At 37.9% G+C, this 24,599-nt stretch overlaps 1 protein-coding gene across 1 annotated transcript in view; it reads right to left on the bottom strand.

Moving 5' to 3' along the window:
- LOC124594799 (rRNA-processing protein UTP23 homolog) overlaps positions 1–24,599 on the bottom strand; it is a 57,265-nt gene that overhangs the window by 10,895 nt on the left and 21,771 nt on the right. The window contains exon 3 of the mRNA XM_047133219.1: positions 11,513–11,639. Within this exon, the coding sequence (XP_046989175.1) occupies positions 11,513–11,639 (127 nt within the window). The remainder of the gene's footprint in view (positions 1–11,512; positions 11,640–24,599) is intronic.

Genomic DNA, 24,599 nt, shown 5'->3' with positions numbered 1-24,599 from the left:
CAGTGCAAGCAGAGGTGAGGCTGTTGCTATGTCAACAAAGCAAACATTCTACAGTGATGGTATCAACAAACTGGTTTCATATTGGGAGAAAAGTGTTCATCACCAGGGTGACTCTGTTGAGAAATAAATGTGTAGACATGGAGAATATAGATGAAGCATTTTAATAAAGTTCATTTAATTTAAAAAGCTTTAAGAGTTTTCCCATAAAAAATTTGAGGCATTAATTTTCATCATGCCCTCGTAGTACATGAGAGATACAAAAATAAAGACAAAATCAAATTTTTTTGTAACTGTGTGATGAAAACAATTTAACATCTCCTTCCACCTTGATGGTAAGAATATGATGAAACAAATATATTGTCTGAAAAATTCTTAGCTCACAGGAATTAGAAACAAATAGTAGGAATTAAGAGGGATCTCACAATGTAAAAACTGTATCTAATGAATGGAAAAGTGGAAAGGAATCTGGCGATATTGTTGTCACATGTATTCTGTGCTCTGGTTGTGTCAAGTGTGAGACTATGCTGTAGATAGTTTTCATTGACTTAAATGTAACAGTGGCTACATCAAATGTTTTATCTTTGAATAAAAAGTGAATTTAATTAAAATGAATGTCTAGCACAAAATTCTTTACAAGAATGTTGTGAAGCGGGAAACAAGCTTTTGGGAAATCCTGGAAAAATGTGGCACTATAAAGAAATGTGCTAATAGGACAAGAAACTGTTGAACCAGGATTGCCGACCATCACATCCACTCCTAGTACTGTTGAGTCTTCCAAGAAAACATCTTAAGAGCACGTGTTTTATCACTAAGTACTACCCTGGTCTTGAATGTATTAATCAGCAACTTCAACAGGGCTATGACTTCTAAAATCATGCTCTGAAACTGAAATGAGATCCATTTTGTCTGATATTCTGACCACCCCACCTATAATAGCTTTTTGTCGGCCCCCCCTCCCCCTCCCAAATCTCTGCAGTATCCCGCTCAACCTTCATGGCACCCATTTCCCTGTCCTATGACTCCTATTCTTGTGACTGTCCCCACTATAAGATTTGTCTAATCCACCATCCTACCATCACATACACCAGCTCTGTGACTGATACTATCAATGGAAGAGCCAGATTTGAAATGAAATGCCATGTACCAGCTGTTATGTAAAGAATATGTGGCCTCCTACGATGGCATGACTACCACAAAGGTATCAGTTACGATGAATGGGCATAGATAGTTGGGTGCATACTGGCAACACACAATATCCTGTTGCAGAGCACATTCTACACAATGGCAATCATGACTTTGGTATCTGCTTCATCACATGCGCCAACTGCATTGTCCCTACTGATAGCATTCCCTCAAACTCTGCAGGTGGGAACACGTTACAACATGTGTTTTGTTCTTACCATCCGCCTGGCCTAAATTTACATTAATTTCTGTGGGTTCAGCTTTTCTTTTCTGTAACTATTCCTGTTCTTCACCCCCACTTCTTTTTCTATATCTTTTTTATTTTCTGACCTGTCACCCCCCCCCCCCCCCCCCCCCCGGTCCTCTCCAACTGTATACCATGTACAATAAACTAAACTTTTCACCCTTATTGGTTCTTTCACATGGTTTTTTCAGTGATATATTGTTGCTTACTTCTCAATCTTCCATCTTCAAGTTCTCAAGTTTTCAGATCTCATCCACATCCAGTGCAGCCACTAACAATCAGTATTTCTTTCTTATCCCATCCAGTAAGTCTCCCCTGACACTGGGGTCTGGGTAAATCAAATTTTCCATAACTCTTCGCATTTCATTAAATCTCATCAGTCATTTTCCATCATCCCTCTTCCTTTCCCTTCAACCCCTCACTGGCTCTGAAGGCTTGTGCATTTCCTGATACTTCATGTGTTTTCTCCTGCTGCCACTGGTTACTAGACTTTTTATCTATGCATATTATATTTTGAAACAATGAATATTTTTGTTGATAAATTATACTCTATAATTTTCATTTAAGAGTTCTGGCACTTCTATAGTTAACAAAGGTGACAGACAGAAGCAATCAGATACAATACTGTACACCCATAAGTCTTCCTTTCACTAAGCTCAATTCATTTCCTGAACTGCTAGTACTCTCCTCTGAACTGAAGTAATACTCTGTAGCAATAAATATGATGCCTTTGTTGACATCCAGTCTATTTTTCTTATATAATTTCTAGAACTGGGAATGTTCTGCTACTTATATGCAGTCATCTGGATTTCTGCTCTCAATACTATGTGGGAACCGTTACTGCCATGACCTGAGACTAAACTTATGATTTACCCTGCATGACCAGGCAGCTGACAAAATATTAAATTTACATTTTTTCCATCTGGTGTTCAATTACGTGTCCCTGTATAACTGGCTGCATGGCCTGCTCCTTAGATCAGAGGATGGCAAGGACATACCATCTCCAATAGGTCAATCACCAGCACAGCCAAGAGTTGTTTGGATGAACACTTGCTTTAGTGCTGCAATTTTCTCTCCTACCTTAAAACATATTTTTTTTCTCTGTAACTCAACATCTTTATAGCCTGCCTCTTACACACAGCTGTCAAGCTGCATATTTTGTATGCTCACATGAATTTTCTAGTTTACAATATGAAAGCTATATTCTTATAGTTATGCTGAGTATCAGACAGCTTGATCTGTAAAAATGGCAAATTTTGTGTGCTTTTGTTTTGATTATAGCTGGTATTTGAAGTTACAATTTATTGTTGTATCACGAAATGTTTGCTGACCTCATCATACATAAATATGTAAACAGGAAATAAAAACAAACTTTAAGGCACACATCTAGAAGTAGACACAAAAATAACTGGAAAGCATGAGAAACTGGAAATTTGTTATATGATCCCAATGACAGATGAACAAATGAGGAGACGCTGATTTTCATAAAAATCAGTGTAAAATTAATATTTGTCAACTGTCTGGTCATGCAGGGTAAGATTATAAATTTAGTCTCAGATAGTGGCAGTGATGGTTACCATTTAGTGTTGAGAGCACAAATCCAGATGAAACTGCGTATAAGTAGCAGAACTTATAAATTACTGTTTGATGGAAAGATCCTTTCAGAGTGCAGAAGAAACCACATTACGCACGTTTACAAATACAGGCTCAGTCTCACGTCCCGGTACTTGCATGGCAAATATGCTGGGGCAAAAGGTCTTTTTTTTGAGAATATCTGGTTCATAAAAACTAGAGTAGATCAATTGTAGAATTTCTCACAATTGCCTTCCACCAAACTATGCAAAGCATTTGAACCATGACATTTTGCTGTATCCATTAACTCAGAAGCATTCATCTCGTTGACGATTGACCTACTCTAGGTTTCATGAACCAGGTATCCTCAAAAACAGATGTTTTGCCCCAGCATATATACCATGCAACTATCAGGAGCTGTGAATGTGAATGTACAGGATGTTTCAAAACACATCAAATGAAAGGGCAACCCAAACAGTTTCTGTTACAAGTGTTCAGTGTGAGCACCACTCATCACACAGTACACATTGAGCCTACAGGCGATTTCTTCCCAAACCTTGATCAGTGTGTCTATAGTAATTGTTGTACTAACTGCTTCAATATTGTTTCTTAAGTCAAGTAGGTCAGCTGGTAGTGAAGGTACATACACATGATCATTTGTAAACCCCCAAAGGTAAAATTGCATGGCATCAGATCAGGTGAACATGGAGGCCATTCAAAACCAGCTCTGTCATCTGGTCCCCCGCATACAAGCCAGTGGTTGGTTAGTTACGTTGTTTCATTGATCAATCTCACGATAATAGTTATGATGTAGAATGTGTCAAGTTCATAAGATTTTTTTTAAAGCTTAAGATTCTTATTACCTGCCCCATTCCCCTAAAACCTTGTCAATAATTCATCTACAGTGTAGAAGGAGATGTCATGGAGATATGATTTCAATTTTTTTTTAAAACTATTACTGCAGTCTGTCAGACATTTTATTTCATCTAGTAATTTATCAAAAACTTTTACAGCGGCATATTTTACCCCTTTCTGCACCAAAGCTAGGTTAAGTAGAGGATAATTTAAGTATTTCTTTCTTCAGGTATTATAATCATGAATGTCACTATTGTTTTTAAACTGGTCCATGTTATTGAGAACAAATTTCATAACTGATTAAATGTACTGTGAGGCTGTTGTAAGAATTCTTAACCTTTTAAACAGATGCCTACAAGATGGGCAACTATGAGCCCCACACATTATTCTAACCACTTTCTTTTGAGCAATGAATATGTTTTGCTGAAGTGTTGAGTTATCACAAAATATTATTCCGTATGACATCAGCCCCCCCGCCCCCCCCTCCGTGAACCATGGACCTTGCTGTTGGTGGGGAGACTTGCATGCCTCAGCGATACAGATGGCTGTACCGTAGGTGCAACCACAACGGCGGGGTATCTGTTGAGAGGCCAGACAAACGTGTGGTTCCTGAAGAGAGGCAGCAGCCTTTTCAGTAGCTACAGGGGCAACACTAACCAAAATGGCCTTGCTGTGCTGGTACTGCGAACGGCTGAAAGCAAGGGGAAACTACAGCCATAATTTTTCCCGAGGGCATGCAGCTTTACTGTATGGTTAATGGATGATGCCATCCTCTTGGTTAAAATATTCCGGAGGTAAAATAGTCCCCCATTCGGATCTCTGGGCGGGGACTACTCAGGAGGATGTCGTTATCAGGAAAGAGAAAACTGGCGTTCTACGGATCAGAGTGTGGAATGTCAGATCCCTTAATCGGGCAGGAAGGTTAGAAAATTTAAAAAGGGAAATGGATAGGTTGAAGTTAGATATAGTGGGAATTAGTGAAGTTCGGTGGCAGGAGGAACAAGACTTTTGGTCACGTGAATACAGGGTTATAAACACATAATCAAATAGGGGTAATGCAGGAGTAGGTTTAATAATGAATAAAACAATAGGAATGCGGGTAAGCTACTACAAACAGCACAGCGGACACATTGTTGTGGCCAAGATAGACACGAAGCCCATGCCTACTACAGAAGTACAAGTTTATATGCCAACTAGCTCTGCAGATGATGAAGAAATTGATGAAATGTATGATGAGATAAAAGAAATTATTCAGGTAGTGAAGGGAGACAAAAATTTAATAGTCATGGGTGACTGGAATTCGAGAGTAGGAAAAGGGAGAGAAGGAAATATAGTAAGTGAATATGGATTGGGGTTAAGAAATGAAAGAGGAAGCCGTCTGGTAGAATTTGCACAGAGCATAAATTAATTATAGCTAACACTTGGTTCAAGAATCATAAAAGAAGGTTGTATACATGGAAGAATCCTGGAGATACTAGAAGGTATCAGATAGATTATATAATGGTAAGACATAGATTTAGGAACCAGGTTATAATTGTAAGACATTTCCAAGGGCAGATGTAGACTCTGACCACAATATATTGGTTATGAACTGTAGATTAAAACTCAAGAAACTGCAAAAAGGTGGGAATTTAAGGAGATGGGACCTGGATAAATTGACTAAACCAGAGGTTGTACAGAGTTTCAGGGAGAGCATAAGGGAACAATTGAAAGGAATGGGGGAAAGAAATACAGTAGAAGAAGAGTGGGTAGCTCTGAGGGATGAAGTAGTGAAGGCAACAGAGGATCAAGTAGGTAAAAAGACGAGGGCTAGTAGAAGTCCTTGGGTAACAGAAGAAATATTGAATTTAATTGATGAAAGGAGAAAATATAAAAATGCAGTAAATGAAGCAGGCAAAAAGGAATACAAACGTCTCAAAAATGAGATCGACAGGGAGTGCAAAATGGCTAAGCAGGGAAGGCTACAGTACAAATGTAAGAATGTAGAGGCTTATCTCACTAGGGGTAAGATAGATAATGCCTACAGGAAAATTAAAGAGACCTATGGAGAAAAGGGAGCCACTTGTATGAATATCAAGAGCTCAGGTGGAAACCCAGTTCTAAGCAAAGAAGGGAAAGCAGAAAGGTGGAAGGAGTATATAGAGGGTCTACACAAGGGTTATGTACTTGAGGACAATATTCTGGAAATGGAAGAGGATGTAGATGAAGATGAAATGGGAGATACAATACTGCGTGAAGGGTTTGACAGAGCACTGAAAGACCTGAGTCGAAACAAGGCCCCGAGAGTAGACAACATTCCATTGAAACTATTGACGGCCTTGGGAGAGCCAGTCCTGACAAAACTCTACCATCTGCTGAGCAAGATGTATGAGACAGACGAAATACCCTCAGACTTCGAGAAGAATATAATAATTCCAATCCCAAAGAAAGCATGTGTTGACAAACTTGAAAATTACTAAACTATCAGTTTAATAAGTCACAGCTGCAAAATACTAACACGAATTCTTTACAGACGAATGGAAAAACTGGTAGAAGCCGACCTCAGGGAAGATCAGTTTGGATTCCGTAGAAATGTTGGAACATGTGAGGCAATACTGACCCTACGACTTATCTTAGAAAATAGTTTAAGGAAAGGCAAACCTACGTTTCTAGCATTTGTAGACTTAGAGAAAGCTTTTGACAATGTTGACTGGAATACTCTCTTTCAAATTCTAAAGATGGCAGGGGTAAAATACAGGGAGCGAAAGGCTATTTACAATTTGTACAGAAACAAGATGACCATGTTATAAGAGTCAAGGGGCACGAAAGGTAAGCAGTGGTTGGGAAGGGAGTGAGACAGGGTTGTAGCCTCCCCCCGATATTATTCAATCTGTATATTGAGCAAGCAGTAAAGGAAACAAAAGGAAAATTCCGAGTAGGTATTACAATCCATGGAGAAGAAATAAAAATTTTAAGGTTCGCTGATGACATTTTAGTTCTGTCAGAGACAGCAAAGGACTTGGAAGAGCAGTTGAACAGAATGGACAGTGTCTTGAAGGAGGATATAAGATGAACATCAATGAAAGCAAAATGAGGATAATGGAATGTAGTCAAATTAAGTCGGGTGATGCTGAGGGAATTAGACTAGGAAATGAGACACTTAAAGTTGTAAAGGAGTTTCGCTATTTGGGGAGCAAAATAACTGATGATGGTCGAAGTAGAGAGGATATAAAATGTAGACTGGCAATGGCAAGGAAAGCATTTCTGAAGAAGAGAAATTTGTTAACATCGAGTATTGATTTAAGTGTCAGGAAGTCGTTTCTGAAAGTATTTGTATGGAGTGTAGCCATGTATGGAAGTGAAACATGGATGATAAATAGTTTGGACAAGAAGAGAATAGCAGCTTTCGAAATGTGGTGCTACAGAAGAATGCTGAGGATTAGATGGGTAGATCACATAACTAATGAGGAGGTATTGAATAGAATTGGGGAGAAGAGCAGTTTGTGGCACAACTTGACAAGAAGAAGGGACCGGTTGGTAGGACATGTTCTGAGGCATCAAGGGATCACAAATTTAGTATTGGAGGGCAGTGTAGAGGATAAAAATCATAGAGGGAGACCAAGAGATGAATACACTAACAGATTCAGAAGGATGTAGGTTGCAGTAAGTACTGGGAGATGAAGAAGCTTGCACAGTATAGAGCAGCATGGAGAGCTGCATCAAACCAGTCTCAGGACTGAAGACCACAACAATAACATCATGACACCAGATAGTGAAAGTATGCAAAGTATGTTAGCTTGCATATTTCAATATTTTCAAAATTAGCAATTATTCTGACTGCAAAAGTTGCTGAAACTAGTCGCTTTAGGAGATCCAAAATATGAATTTCCCAATTAAGATTCTCATCCATGTGTACACCCAAAAACTTAGTATGCTCTCCCTGGCTACTGACTTCTGTTCATGTGTTATATTTATTGAAGGAACTGTACTTCTTGCAGTAGAAATTTGGATGTACTGCATTTTTTCATAGTTCAGAGCAAGCCCATTCACAGAAAACCAATCTATAACTTTTCCAAAGACATTATTGATATCATTTTCTATTGGAGTTTATTTTACTGGATTAATAATGATGCCTATACCATCAGCAGTGTCAGTTTAGCTTCTTGTTTCAGATAAGAAGGGCGGTCATTCACATATATCAAGAACAGAAGGGCACCCTTGATTGAACCCTATGGAACACCTAATGTAATTTCACTTCAGTTAGATGAAGTGGGAAACTTCCTTAAATCACTTAAACCATATAAAGAAACTTTTTGCTTCCTGTTCTATAGATGACTTAAACCACTCATATGCTTAGATTAGATTAGACTAGTTTTTTGTTCCATAGATCTGTGTTGAGCAGATCCCTGTGGATGTGGAACATGTCAATTTTTTATTTTTATTTTTTTTCTTATTTTTTTATAGCTGAAATAACAATACTAATAGTATGAATATATACAATACATCATTTGTTTCTATTAAAAAATTTGTCAATGGAGTAGAAGGAGTTGGCCACTAGTAAGTCTTTCAGGCTCCTTTTAAACTGATCTTTATTTGTAACCAAATTTTTTATGTTTGCTGGCAAATTATTGAAGATGAGTGTTCCTGAGTAGTGGACCCCTTTTTGAACTAAAGTAAGTGCTTTTAAATCCTTGTGCAGATCATTTTTGTTCCTGGTATTGTATGTACGAACTGAGCTGTTTGTTGGAAAAAGAGATATATTATTTAGGACAAATTTCATTAAGGAGTAAATATACTGAGAGGCAGTAGTTAGTATACCCAGTTCTTTGAAGAGGTTTCTACAGGACGTCTGTGAATTTGCTACACAAATAATACGTATTACACGCTTTTGGACTCTGAAAACTTTCATTTCACTTGAAGAGTTACCCCAAAATATTATACCATATGACATTATGGAATGAAAGTAGGCAAAGTATGCAAGCTTTTTCATTTTTATGTCACCTATGTCTGCTAACACTCGAATTGCAAATACAGATTTGTTAAGGTGTTTCTGCAGTTCTGTGGTGTGCTCCTCTCAACTGAATTTATTATTAAGTTGTAATCCCAGGAATTTAAGACTGTCAACCTCTTCTATCTGCTCTTCTTCATACTTTATGCATATGCTGGGTGGAAACCTCTTACAGGTTCTGAATTGCATATAGTGAGTCTTTTCGAAGTTTAATGTCAGTGAGTTGGCTTTAAACCATTTATTAATATCCATGAAAATATCATCAGCAGATCTTTCTAGAACTACACTCGACATACTATTTAATTTCAATAATTGTGTCATCTGCAAACAAAACGAACTCTGCTTCTGGCAGTGTAAGTGATGAGAGATCATTAATGTACACAAGAAAAAGCAATGGCCCTAAGATGGATCCTTGTGGGACACCACATGTAATTTCTCCCCATTCTGATGATGACTTAATTCACTAGTCCCTTGCACTGACACCCTTCATTTCCTGTTAGTGAGGTATGACTTGAACCATTTTGCAGCACTGCCCGTGACACCATAGATTTCTAATTTATTTAAAAGGATGTTGTGGTTCACACAATCGAATGCCTTTTACAAATCACAGAAAATACCTGCTGCTTGTAACTTGTTATTTAATGAATTACGTATTTCACTGTACATGTAAATCGCCTTCTCGATATCAGAACCCTTCAGAAATCCAAACTGTGTTCTTGATAATATGTTATTTGTGGTCAGATGGTTGAGAAGCTGCCTGTACATTACTTTTTCTAAAATTTTTGAGAATGCTGGAAAAATTGAAATCGGTCTGTAGTTTGATGGTATCTCTTTATCCCCTTTCTTGAATAGAGGCTTAACATCTGCATGTTTCAGCCAGTCAGGAAATATCCCAGCTATAATTGACTGGTTACACAAGTAACTTAGAACTGTACTAAACTCACAAGAACATGCCTTAATTAACTTTGTTGATATTAACTTTGTTTGTAAAGATTTTATTATGGAAGTTATTTCTTTTGGTGAAGTGAGTGACATATTCATGTACCTGAAGCTATTTGTAAAGGCTAGTTTCAGATATTCAAGGGCATTATTTACTGATCCTGACAGTCCCATTCTATCAGTAACAGATATAAAGTACTTGTTAAATAGATTTGCCACACTATGCCCATCAGTTACTAGTGTGTCACCTACCCTTAGTGCTATTTGCTCCTGTTCCTGTCTGGTTCTACCAGTCTCCTATTTCACTATATCCCATATTGTTTTTATTTTGTTCCCTGACATTGCTATCTTCTTCTCGTAGTGTATTTGTTTAGATGTCTGAAATACTTTTTTTAATATTTTACAGTATTCCTTGTATTTAGCTAAATCATCAGCATTGGACCTATTCTTGGTCGACAGACACATTTTCCTTTTTGTCTAACAGTAAATCTTTATTCCTTGTGTAATCCATGGTTTTATTATAGACTTCTGTTTAATTTGAGTAACTTTTAGAGGAAAACAGTTTTCAAACATGGTACTGACATTGTTCATGAATGTGTTATATTTTTCACTCATGTCAATAGCATTATAAACATCTTTACACTTCATATCTTTGAGCAGTTTTCTAAAACACTCAATTACTGTTCCATTTATACCATAGAATTGTAATTTTTGTAACATAATGTCATGGCTCACACAATCAAATGCTTTGGATAAATCACAGAAAATTTCTATTGGTGACATTTTACTATTTAAAGACTCTACTATGTTGGCAGTGAAACTGTATATTGCTGTCTCAGTGGAACAGCATTTTTGAAATCCAGACTGTGATTTACTAAGCATCCCATTACTGTTGAGATGGCTATCACTCTTGAGTACATTACTTTCTTGACGATTTTTGAAAATGCTATAAGCAAGGATACTGGCCGGTAATTATTGACATCTGTGGCATCACCTTTTTTGTAGGGAGGCTTGAAAATGGCATATTTTAACCTGTCTGGGAAAATACAACATCATTTAACCTACTGCGTACCAAGTTATTCTAGTGCGGTGACACACCATCTTGCTAACAAATAAAGATATGTGGCTCCCAGAAGAGCACATTATGCGAGTACACATTTCCACTTAGATGAAGTGTCAATTCTGAAGATGACATGATCCAGAAAGTCTTCACCGTCACGCAGTAACATTTCATTTGCAAAGTTGGCATGTATCGACTCCACATGTGCCTTCTGGTGAATGGTGCTGATATTGAACATACCCTGTATATTTGGAGACGTGCATAATGTGGTTTCTTCTGCACTCTGAAAGGGCCTTTCCATCAAACAGTAATTTATAAGCAAACAAAATCTGACAGCACAACTGATGAACACAATGCCATAATTGTATAAGAATGATTGAACAATAGCATGTAGTGAGCAAAACAAGAAAATTATAGTGATTCTCACAGCTATCATTATCTAGTAGAAAAGTGTAAATTTAGATACAATAAAAATAAATTAATTACAAGCACCAAATTTTATATGCTGTGAAAATGTTTTAAGTCTATCTCTTTTAATTTCAGAATTTTCAAATTCTATCTAATGAAAACCATACAGAGCTACATAACAATAAGAAACGCAACCTCTTAGAATGTTTAATTTAAGCCTCCATTTATACAATTGGAAATCATAATTTAATTTTTTTTTTTTTACCTTGATGGATTTGTGTCTCTCAACATTGATGCCAGGCATGCTGCTCCAGACACAGGTTTAGTCTGATGAGTACAATTATGAACTGGGAATTGCTTTACAATTATCATCGCACCATATAGATTTGGCCCTGAAAAGAAAGTTTGCTTAATTTAATACACTTTGTATTGATGAAAACACTGAGGAATGTCTGCTGTGGTTACTAACGTTATACAGCAGACTTTTTCAGAAAATGACACTGAACATAATGGCAACCAAATCTTTGGATAAGAATTTTTAAAAGTGGGTGCTGGACACATTAATTAATTAATTTAATGCCTCATTGCTCAAAAGAAATAACCTAGAGCATATTGTTGAAAGTGTTGAAGAGTTGGTAAAACACAAAGATTACTGCAGGGTCTTTAAGGTTGGCAACAGAATAAAAATCAGAATGTAAAGTTATCTGGAAGTGAGATACGTCTGTGGACCTAAAACATAGGACTATTGGGGATGGAACTGAAGCATAATAAAAAAACTGAAACAATAGAAAACAATCGGACAGCCAGACAAAACATTATATAATGAAGACAACAGATAAAAACATAAAGCCACATGTGCTGTGTTGTGAAATTTCCAAGGCTATGTACAAAAAACTTAAAGCAGTATACAAAAGAAACACTTCTCAAAGAATTCAGCAGTTGCTTCAAAAATTATAGTATCAAGTACAATAAAATTAGAGACATAGCAAGTAATACAAGTGCACTGCACAATATGGCATTTGAACAGAATCATCTCTGGTCAGAAAAGATGTCAGATACTATACTAATATCAACACTCATATCCAAAATATTGTCTATTTTGCCAGATGAATTCAAACAGTTTTCTTCATATCTATATCTACATGATTACTCTCACAACTCACAATTAAGTGCCTGGCAGAGGGATCTTTAAACTACCTTCAGACTATCTCTCTACTATTCCACTATCTAATAGCATGTGGGGAAAAATGAACACTAAAACCTTCCTGTACAAGCTTGGATTTCTCTTATTTGATTGCAATAATCAGTTCTCCCTATGAAGGTTGGTGGCAATAGAATATTTTCACATTCAGAGGGGAAAGCTGGTGACTGAAATTTCTTGCAAAGACCTCACCACAATGAAAGAGTCTTTGTTTTAATGATTGCCACCCCAGTTCACTTATCATATCCATCTCCCCTGCTTTACAAAAGGTGTTGCCCTTCTCTGGACTTTTTTGACGTCCTCCATTAAGCTTATCTGGTAAGGATCCCATACTGCACAACAATACGCTCATAGTCATAATTCCTAGGTACTTAGTTGAATTGACAGCCTTTAAATGTGGGTGATTTACCGTGTAATTGAAGCTTAATGGCTTTCTTTCCGTACTCATGTGGACGGCATTATACTTTTCCTTATTCAGAGACAATTAGGACTTTTCATAACATACAGGTTTTGTGTCTAAGTCATTTTATAGTTGGTTTTGACCTACTGTTGACTTTACTAGGTGATAAACAACAGCATCACTTGAAAACAATCTAACAAGGGGACCCCTCGGCAATTGGATTTTTGTAATTTTTTGTATTTACGGTATGTGACACTGAGAACTGAAATACACCTCTCCCAAAGCAGTTCGATGCAACTCTCAAAAATGTTCGAGAAAACTGACTTTGAAGTTTCCTGACCATTCTTAATATTCTAAACTAAGGTGATGATCTTTTGACAAACAGTGTGGCTATGTGGTAGAGTGCTTGCCAGATGTGTAGGGGTCTAGAATCAAATCCTGGTAGAGTTAAATTTTTAAACAAAGGTGAAGAGTAAAAAACAAAAAGATAAAAAAAATTAATTAGTAGACAATCACAAATAAGATGTGCATAAGTTAATCAGCATATATTTGTTGAATTTTATATTTAAATGAATAGGAATTCGAACTGAATGAAAAAAAGAAGGAAAAAATTATAACCAAAATTGGACTCAATGTAATGGCTGACACTCTTGGGCACTTTATGTATTTTAAGCTTCACAGAAATGCTCCTATAACATGCATCTTTGTTTAAAAATTTTGATTCCGTCTGGAATCGAACCCTGGACCCACACACACCGTGCAACCACCCTGCCACTGAGCTGCACAGCTTACTGGAAAATATGTACCTTATTTTAGCATATTAAACACAGCTGGCGTACTTCAAAGCCAATTTTCTCAACAATTTCTGAGATTTGCATTGACCTGCTTTGGGAGAAATATATTTGAGTTCTGAACTTCACCTACCGTAAATATAAAAAATTACAAAAATCCATTTACTGTGTGGTCCCCTTGCTAGAGGGTTGCTCAAATTGTCTCCTGAAACATTTATACAGATTAGGAACAGCAGAGGGCCTATAACAGTTCTGTATAGTGCCAGATATCACTTCTGCTTTACTCAATTTTCTATCGATTACTACATAAACTATGTGATCAGAAGTATCCAGACATCTGGCTGAAAATGACTTACAAGTTTGTGGCAGCCTCCATCGGTAATGTTGGAATTCAATATGGTGTTGGGCCACCCTTAGCCTTGATGACAGCTTCCACTCTCGCAGGCATACTGTCAATCAGGTGGTGGAAGGTTTCTTGGGGAATGGCAGCCCATTCTTCATGGAATACTGCACTTAGGAGAGGTATCAATGTTGGTCAGTGAGGCCTGGCACGAAGTCGGCATTCCAAAACATCCCAAAAGTATTCTATAGGATTCAGGTCAAAACTCTGTGCAGACCAGTCCATTACAGTGATGTTATTGTTGTGTAACCACTCCACCACAGGTCGTGCATAATGAACAGGTGTTCGATCATATTGAAAGATGCAGTCGCCATCACCAAATTGCTCTTCAACAGTGGGAAGCAAGAAGGTGCTTAAAACATCAATGTAGGCCTCTGCTGTGATAGTGCCATGCAAAACAACAAGGGCTGCAAGCCCCCTCCATGAAAAACATAACCACACCATAACACCACCCCCTCCAAATTTCACTGTTAGCACTTCACACACTGGCAGCTAACGTTCACTGGGCATTAGCCATACCCATACCCTACCATCGGATCGCCACATTGTGTGCTGTGATTCATCACTCCACACAATGTTACTCCACTGTTTACACTCCTTACACCAAGCGAGGTGTCGTGTGGCATTTACCAGCGTGATGCGTGGCTTATGAGCAGCAGCTCGACCATAAAATCCAAGTTTTCTCACCTCCCGCCTAACTGTCATAGAACTTGCAGTGGATCCTGATGCAGTTCGGAATTCCTGTGTGATGGTCTGGATAGATGTCTGCCTATTACACATTACGAGCCTCTTCAACTGTCGTTGGTCTCTGTCAGTCATCAGACGAGGTTGGCCTGTACGCTTTTGTGCTGTACATGTCCCTTCACGTTTCCACTTCAGTATCACATTGGAAACAGTGACCTAGGGATGTTTAGGAGTGTGGAAATCCCGCATACAGACGTATGACGCAAGTGACACCCAATCACCTGACCACGTTTGAAGTCCGTGAGTTCTGTGGAGCGACCCATTCTGCCCTCTCACGATGTCTAATGATTACTGAGGTCGCTGATATGGAGGATCTGGCAGTAGGTGGCAGCACAATGCACCTAATATGAAAAATGTATGTTTTTGGGGGTGTCCGGATAGTTTTGATCACACAGTGTACCATGACCTATCTGACAGGAAATAACAAATCCAGTCACACAACTGCAATACTCTACAGGCTTGCAATTTGGTTAGAAGTCTCTTGTGAGGAATGGTGTTAGAAGTCTTCTGAAAATCTAGAAATATGGAATCAATTTGAGTCCCCTGTCATTAGCACTCATTACTTCAAGAGAATAAAGAACTAGTTGTGTTTCACAAGGACAATATTTTCTGAATCCATGCTGACCATTACCTCAAGGTAATTCATGATGTTCAAACACAGTATAAGTTCCAAAATTCTACTGCAGATTAACATCAGTGATTTGGCTCTCTAATTCGGCAAGTTACTCCTATTTTCTTTCTTGAGTTTGGTATGACCTGTGCTACTTTCTAGTCCTTTGTTACAGATCTTGCACTGAGGTGAGCAGTTGTATATGACTGGTAAGTATGGGGTTATTACTTCGGCATACTCTGAAAGGAACCTAACTGGTATACTACCTGGACCAGAAGACCTGCCTTCTTTAAGTTATTTAAGCAGCTTTGCTACACCAAGGATATCTTCTTCTAAGTTACTCATGTTGGCAGCTGTTTCTGATGCAAACACTGTAATATTTACTTCACTCTCTTTGGTGAATGAATTTCGGAAAACTGTGTTTAATAATTCCACTTTAGTGGTGCCACCATCGGTAGAGATACCAATAGTATCGTGCAGTGAAGGACTGACTGTGATGCCACTGGTGCCCTTTACATCATGATCGGAATCTCTTCAGATTTTCCGTCAGATTTCAAGACAGAGTTTAGTTGTGGGAACCATCAAGAGCGTTTCACATTGAAGTCCACACTAAGTTTTGAACTACAGTAAAAACTCACCAATCTCAGAAATTCAGTGTTCTTTAAAATTTGGCATACTTTTTTTATTACTTCTGCAACAGTGTTCTGACCTGTTTTGTGTACCATCTTTTAATAATTTATTTAGTATAAATCTCTCAGTTGTCACAGATACTACTACTTGATTATTTGTTGCTAAGAGGTCAAGTATGTTTTTGAAACCATTTAAATTTCAAGAGGGCTCCTGAACTAATTGCTCAAACTAATTTTCAGAGAAAGTATCTACCACAATTTCTGACGATGTTTCATACCTCCAACCAGCTCTAAATATGTATTTTGGCCAACATGTTGAGGGTAGATTGAAGTGACCACCAACTGTAATTGTATAAGTGGGGTGCCTATTTGAGATAATACGTTTTCTTTGAACTGTGCAGCAACTGGATCATCTGAGTCATGGGGCAGTAAAAGGAGCAAATTATTAATTTATTCCAGTTGTCAAGTATAACCTCTATCCAAACAAACTGACAGGAACTATCTACTTTTGCTACAAAATAAACTATTTTTAATAGTGGCAAATATGCCGCCACCAAGTTTATTTAATCTATCTTTCCTCAACACTGTTAAGCCCTTTGTAAAAATTTTGACTGAACTTATGTCTGGCTTCAACCAGCTTTTGGTACCTACAAAAATTTGAGCTTCAGTGCTTTGTACTTGTTCTTGGGGCTGTCGTTCTTTCTCAAAACTATTATGACAATTTATAACAACAATACAGATTGTTGTTATGTCTATCCTTTTCCGGTATTCATCTTACAACCTTTGAGGCTGAAGACCTTTCTGTACTTTCCTGAGACCCTCTAATCTAAAAAATTGCCCAGTACATTCCACATACACCACACTATCCATGTACCTGACCTATTAAGTGGAACACACAACCCCACCACCTTATGGTACAAGTTGAGAAATCTGCAACCTACACAGTCATGGAACCATCTAAGCCTCTGATTCAGACCCTCCACTCAGCTGTGTACCAAAGGTCCAGAGTCAGTTCTGTCGAAGATGCTATAGATGGTAAGCTTTGCTTTCATATCAGAAGCAATACCAGCAGTCTTTACCACTTCAGATAGCAACCTGAAATCAAAGAGAATCTCTTCTGATTCAAAGTGATTCACATTGTTAATACCAACATGAGCCATCATCTGCAGCTGGCTACAGCCTGTGTTCTTCAAGGCATCCTGAACCACTCATTCCACATCTGGAATAACTCCTCCCAGTATGTACAGACAATGCACACTCCTTGGTGGCCATGTTTCTAAGAGGCCCCATTACACACCTGACATTGGAGCTCGTAGCTACCAGTAATCACACCCTCTATGAATGCCCAGATATTGCGGGCCAAGAAGCCATTGGAAGAGTGTAAGTGATTACACCTGTTTCACGATCATTGTCGGCTGTAAATAGTGCCTGAAACCTGTCTGTCAGATGAGCCAGGGAGGTCTTTTGATTGTTCTCCCAGAAAGTCTTTCACTGCCTGCTACACCTTGAAATTAGCTCCTACTTGACCACAGGTGAGAGGTCACCCTTGATGCTGGCAGTAAACGGGGCAGTCACAGTAGTAGACTGATTGGGGCACATGACGGTCATGCTGGACATACTCCAAAAATCCACATCCAGCCCCCAATGTCTATTGGCAGCAGTATCAAGTTGCATGACTGAAGCCAGATGTGAGTGAACGGTCACCAACTCAGTTCATGTCAGAATCCCGCAATCTCAGTTCCTAACCATATTAAAGACAGTGGAACTATATACTAGACAGTTATTGAAGTGTGAAAATGTGGGTACAAACACACTGATGCTGGTGCTGCAAATGGTGGTTACTATCCAACTAATGAGTTTTGCAATTGTAACTGACTTCTCGTATGAAAACAAGTGTGTCTTGCGATACAAATGGTGGAAATACACACTATGCAGTTATTAAAATGAGATACTGTGGCTACTACTGTGCTCTGATGGGAGCTGGTGCCAAGCTTCAGCATGGGATTCATTATTCAGTAATGAGAAGACTAAGGAAAACTTAACTACAAGGCTCATAACAGAAGAGGAATACTCAAAAATTAACAACCAAGAAGAGAGTATTGCCTTTCATGTTCGTTTAAAAATAAATAAAAGGAAGGATCTAATTTGTAACAACTGTAGTGGACATGGACATTTTGCAAGACAATGCAAGAAGCCTAAGAAGAAAGGACACTGTTCTGTGCACAAGAAAAATAATCACAGAGAAGAAAGAATAAACTTCAAGAACTAAAACTGAGACCTTACACACACTGTCCTCGCTCCAAAAAGACAAACCATAAAGAAGAAGAACGTTATTTTACAAACAATGACAACACAAAAATTTGCCTTCCCCCCCCCGACCCCCCAATTAGAAGACATCAAAGATGCTCCAGTCATTGAAGAAAATAGGAAAGAACACATCACTCGAGGAAACTAGAAAGAAGCCACTGCTGTAGAGAAGAAGATAGAAGTCATCACTAACAAGAACAAGAAAGAAATTATCAATGAAGGAAAGAAGACAATTAACTCATTGCATATGAATACAACACAGAAAATATTCCAGAAGAAGCTAATGAGAAAGAAGAAATGGTCATGGGTGTAGATAGTTCATGTACAGGACACATGTGTAATGAACTGGACAAGTCAACAAATGTGAAATACTATGACAGTATTATGAAAGTTGTCAAACAAGGAAGATCAAAGAAAATTGTGGAACAGTAAGCTTTGTGGGCGAAAAATATATTCTCAAGGATGTTATGTATATTCCTGAACTGAATATGTATCTGATATCTGTGAATGTTATCATTGGGGAAAAAAAAATTGCACAGTTGTGTTTAGTAAACATTCTGTCCAAATCTATAAAGATAAAATGCATATTTTAAGAGGAGAGAAGAAAACAAATGGTTTGTGAGAAGTGATAATTAAGCCAGGAATACAGACACTACTTACAGAAGAAGAAAAACAAGAATGGCACAAGAAGCTAAGTCACCCAGGCATAAGTTGTACTTCAAAGACCAAGGGAACGTGTGATGGAATTCGTAATTGTTTATGCTCAGCAGAAAAATTGTATAAAGCTTGTGTGAGAGCTAAGATAACGAGAAACTCATTTCACACGACAGTATGAGCCACAAGACCTTTGAAATAATACATATTGACACCTGTGGAGATACAGAGAGCCCCTAAAAAATTCAATTATACCATCACTACATGGCAGTATTAGACAATTTCAATAATTTTTGTGTAACCTATCTGTTAAGATTTAAGTCACAGGGTGCAAGAGTCATAAGAAAATATATATTAGAAAGCAAAAATCAGTTTGTTATGCGAGTGTCAAAAAGAAGACATGACAAAAGTGATGAATACACCTGTTTATGAATTGGTGAGAAGGAAAGGGAACTGTGCTAGACTACAGCATTTCTTATAGCCCTCAACACAATGGAAAACCCTAAATCTGACAATAATTAACAAGGCATGAGCTATGATCTTTGATAGCAAACTTAAGATGGAGCTGTCGGCAGAAGCAGTACTCACAGCTACATATTTAATCAATAGGAGCTCAACTATCACTCAAAGTGCTACACCAGCAGAAAAGTGGTTCGGGAGAAGACTAGGTCTTTCAAGACTTACAACTTTTGGATCATGAGTTTTTGTCAAAAATCTAGATCACTTGAAGAAACTAGATGAAATAAGTAATCGATATATTTTTGTTGGTTATGTTTAAAATGGCTACAGACTGTTTGATCCAAAAAGAAGTAATGCTGTTGTGTTAAAGAGATATTAATTTGAACTGAAAGTGATAATAGAAATGGTACAGAAAAAAAATCTCATTACTGGTGTATCAAATGACACTAACAATGAAGCAAATGACATTCAAGTGGAGAAGAAAACAAAGGAGGAAGAAGAAACAATGAAGAAAGAAGGAACTATGATTTTAGGAATAAAACAAATTTGAAGAAACCTTTAAAATATGAAGAATGTATTAATGATTCAGATAAAGAAAAATGGCGCAAACAATAGAAGAAGAAAAGGGATCAGTTGAACAGAATGACACATACAAGTTGGTGAATACCAATGAGGCAGTATGGGAAGATATCTTGGTAAGGAAATTGACCATTGTAGTCAAATATGATGGTTGTTATAGTACCAAGCTGGTTAGCTGAGGTTGTCAACAAAAGAAGGATATGGATTTCAAGCAATTATTCAGTCCAGTAGCGGATATCTGTCCACCAAGACAGTTATTTGCTCCGGCAGCAGAGAAAAGTTTCCATGGAAGAGTGTTTGTTGTAAAAAGAGCCTTTCTCTATAGGAAACTGGATGAAGAGATTTTCATGAAGATACCTAAAGGATACAAAGAAGCTGAAAAATTGTTTTGAAGAAAACTCTGTATTGACTTAAAGTTCATCCAGATGGAATAAAACTCTGACAGGTTCTCTACAAACAGATGGACTTTATTCAGTTGAAGTCAGATTAGTGGATATTTAAAGATGTACCTGAAGAAATGTACATGGCTATACATATTCATGATGGAATCATAACAGAAAAAAAACTTGGAGAAAACTGGAAATAAACTAAACAAACTTCAGAAGGATTCTGAAATGCTCGGGGTAGAAGACCCATGTACACAGGGATACAAATAATGAAGACAGATGATGGAATGTTTCTATATCAAGAACAGAATTTGAAGAAAGTACTGAAAAAATACAATACAAGTGACTGCAAGGCTATGGAATTGACTGCATGGCCATAAAGACTCCTTGAGTTATACAGGGAAAGACAAGTAAAGAAACTCAAGAGAAAGAAGCCATAGGAAGTCTTCTGTATTTGTCATGTAAAACGAAACCAGATCTTGGATTCACAGTCAATAAGGGTAGCTTCTATGTCAAAAGAATTCTGACATACCATAACTACAAAAGATTGACGATTATAGCCTTTTTTACATGAAGAAAGAAGCCAAAGAAGATGATAATATTCCTCTAAATGTCTATTGTGATGCTGATTATGCACAAGACTTACGAAGCAGGAAGAGCACAAGTGCACACATTACTCTTTATAATGATACTCCCATCAGTAGGTGTTCCAAGAAACAAAATGTAACAGCTACATCAACAGAAGCAGAATTCACTGCAGCAGCAGAACCCATCAAAGAAATAAAACTCATCAAAAACCTCCTACAAGAGCTATCCAGGTTAGAAGTGAAGACCGTTCTTCATGTAGACAGTCAAAGGTATATGCAAATGATTAAATCACGACAGTTAGATGAAGCAAACAAATAGATTTGAAATTTCGCTATGTTAGTGAACAATACAGAGAAGATTTGTTTGATATAAAAGTACCACAATAGAGAAGAACAACTGGCAGACACACTTACCAAAGTTCTGCTAAGGTCAAAGTTTGAGAAATTTAGATATTCTATTATGAAACAATTACCACAAGTACTTTGTAGAAAAATATTAAGTGAGCTACATCTACATGACTACTTTGCAGTTCATACTTAAGTGCCTGGTAGAAGGTTCTTCAACCACCATCAGACTATTCCTGTAGCCTTCCATTCTCTAACAGTGGTTGGGAAACATGAACACAAAAATGAACACTTAAATCTTTCTGTACAAGATCTGATTTCTCTTATTTTAGTATGATGATTTTTTCTATCCGTGCATGTTGGTGACAAAAAAGTGATAACTGTTTACTGTGTGAGTAACTAAGAATGTAAAACTCATGACTTAGATTTACTAAAAGCAAACATTGTTTGTTAATTGGGGTTGTTGAAAGTACTGAAGAGCTGGCGAAAAATAGTGTTGGCTGTACGTGTTTAAGGGTTGGCAACCAGAATAAAAAGCAAAATGTCAGTTATCTGGGAGAGTGAATAAAATATATCTGTGCTCTGTGTTGTAGGGTGAAGACGGCAATAAAATCATCTATCTAGTTTAATCAGCAAATATCTTATAATATTTCTAATAAAGTGAGCACACAAAAATAAAAACAAAACATATACTACACATATACATTACAGAGAGTAAATGTGTTTAATGAGTGAGTTACTGAATAGTGTCACTGGATCATACTTGTATTCTATGTGGTTCATTCAAATGAAACCTGGTCAATGCGTTTACCTTTGCCTTACAAGTAAGGTGGCACCACGTAACTGCGAGTATGGTGGCGCCATCTATTGGTAGAGAGACTGACGCGTGCGCACCATTTGATGCTGGATAGCAACAGTGTGATTTCACACCGAAGAGAAGGTGGTCACACAAGTTATTGTCCACTACCGAACATGCAGGCGAGTAAGCAGGAACAATGAGGAGTTATTCGATTTTTGGCGGCGGAGGGAGATGGAGGCTGTGAAATGTATCGACAGATGAAGGGTGTGTATGGTGAGTACAGTCTGAGTTGTTCAACTGTTGTGGAATGGTACAAACGATTCCTTGAGGGATTTGAGTCACTGGAAGACGATGCCAGCCCTGAACAGGCTCATCGTCTCATCACACCAGAAATGGTTGCAGTAGTGACTGCTTTAGTTTTGGACAACTGCAGAATCATCGTGGACGAGATCCATTGGTTACTGGGCACTAGCGTGGGCACTGCCCACACTATAATGCATCAACACTTGAACTTTTGAAAAATCTGTGCGCAGTGGGTTCCCACCAGCCAACCGCTGAACAGCACAATACTCGAGTAGCCCTGTCTTTGAGTCATCTGCAATGTTATCATGAGGAGGAATATGGCTTTCTGTCATGTATTGTCACAGGTGACGAAACATGGTGTCACCATTTTGAACTGGAAAGCAAGCGTCAGAGCAAGCTGTGGAAACATGTGACTTCACCACCTCCAAAGAAATCAAAGGCCGTGCACACCAGTTCTGGTAAGGTCATGATTTACTTCTTTTTTCTGACCTCATGGGTCCACTGCTTGTCGAGTTCCTGGAATGGAGAACCACCATCAATGCCCAGCGTTATCAAGCCACTTCACAGACCAGTGATCAGGTTTCATTTGAATGCCCCTTATAATTAAGATATTAACTCCAAGTTCCACCGAGGAAAAAAAATCAGGGGTGCAGAATGAGTCAGGGTGTACATTTTAGTGAAGCAACTGTTCTTGGATATTGCATTAATAATTATGTATTGTTAAACAGCTATAAACTATTTACTGCTACTAAAACTGAGTTTAACATACTAGAATATCAGAAAGGTGCTACTTTGCTATGAGCTGCTATTTCATAGGTTAAATTAAGTAGCTGTTTTTTCCCCTAATGCCAACTTGATATCTACACGGTCTCGCAGATATTTTATGATAAAACAATAATTATCTGTGTACTTTACAAACATAGGCCTGTTTAAAACAAGCTGTTAAATTGGATGTTAAATTTTTGAATTTAGCAAATGAAATAACTTATAGTGAATTTGTGAACAAAGAATAGGTTTAAAAGGCTAATCTATGTGGAGAAGAAATTAATTTATAGTAGCAGGTAATAAGGTAGGTTTTCAATTTTCTTTTGAATTTACAGGGATTCCCACGTTCTTACGTTCTTGCTGTGTGTCAGATGAGAGGTTGTTGAAGACCATTACTGTACACAGAAGTCCACCATAAATTACACACAATGAGAAAATACATGGAAATAACTTTCATGTCTCGTATTGTGGTAGTGTAAATTGCTCATCCTCATGGCAAATGCAGTTCAGAGTGTAAGAATGTGACTTATTGTATTCTAGTGGTAAATGGCGCAGCATCTTGTTGCGTACACAATCATAAACTGGGACTATATTGTTGGCACTGGGTAATTTCCACGTGTTTTAAGATAACTGTACGAGTCTGACGACTGAGAATCAAAGGATAAATAGACACTCTCCCTCATCCTTTATGGAGGTAGAAGGTAGGAGGGTAATTTACAGATGCTGAGGCATGGTTGAAGTGTGCTGTTAACTGTTCAGCAATGATGGCAGCTTCAGACTGAATCAAACCATCCTGGTAGACATCCAGGATGCTAGAGGATGACTGGTACCCATAAATGCACTATAGTTTGTCCCAAACATGAGAGGAGTGTCCCAATAAAGGTCACAAATCTGCCTCAACACTTCTCCTTTTGTTTTTTTTTTTTAATCAGATAGTAGTCGTGGGCTCAGAGCCTTTTGAAGATGGGAAGTGTATCCCTTGTTAATTTTGCTGAGTGACCCTCTGCAATTTTTAATATCTACAGTCATTTCGTGTTTCCTGAATAGTACAGTTTTCCTGTGATGTGTCCAAAGTAGAGAGTGACTACTGATAGTACAGGATTGGGCAAATAAAAGTGGCGCGGTCGAGTGGATAAGACTGGATGTGAATGGACGCATATAACCACTCCCCGTGACATGCACACAAAGCGTATGCCTGCCACATGATCCACAGCGGCTCAGAGTATTGTGTGGGTTGTGTCAGTATGAGTGGAGCAGTAAAACGGGGACAGCAGTATTCACTGCGGAGCAGCGGGTGTTCGTTGTGGTTAAGTGACAGCAAAGATGGCTTGGTCAGTTGTTTGCTGAGGAGTTTAATAGTGTCAAAGTGCCAGCAAAGAATGCTATGCAATAC

The sequence above is a fragment of the Schistocerca americana genome, chromosome 2 (genome assembly GCF_021461395.2).
Source record: "Schistocerca americana isolate TAMUIC-IGC-003095 chromosome 2, iqSchAmer2.1, whole genome shotgun sequence".
Classification (NCBI taxonomy): domain Eukaryota; kingdom Metazoa; phylum Arthropoda; class Insecta; order Orthoptera; family Acrididae; genus Schistocerca; species Schistocerca americana.
Note: the sequence above shows the minus strand (reverse complement) of the source record. Positions and strands in the feature narration are given on the sequence as shown.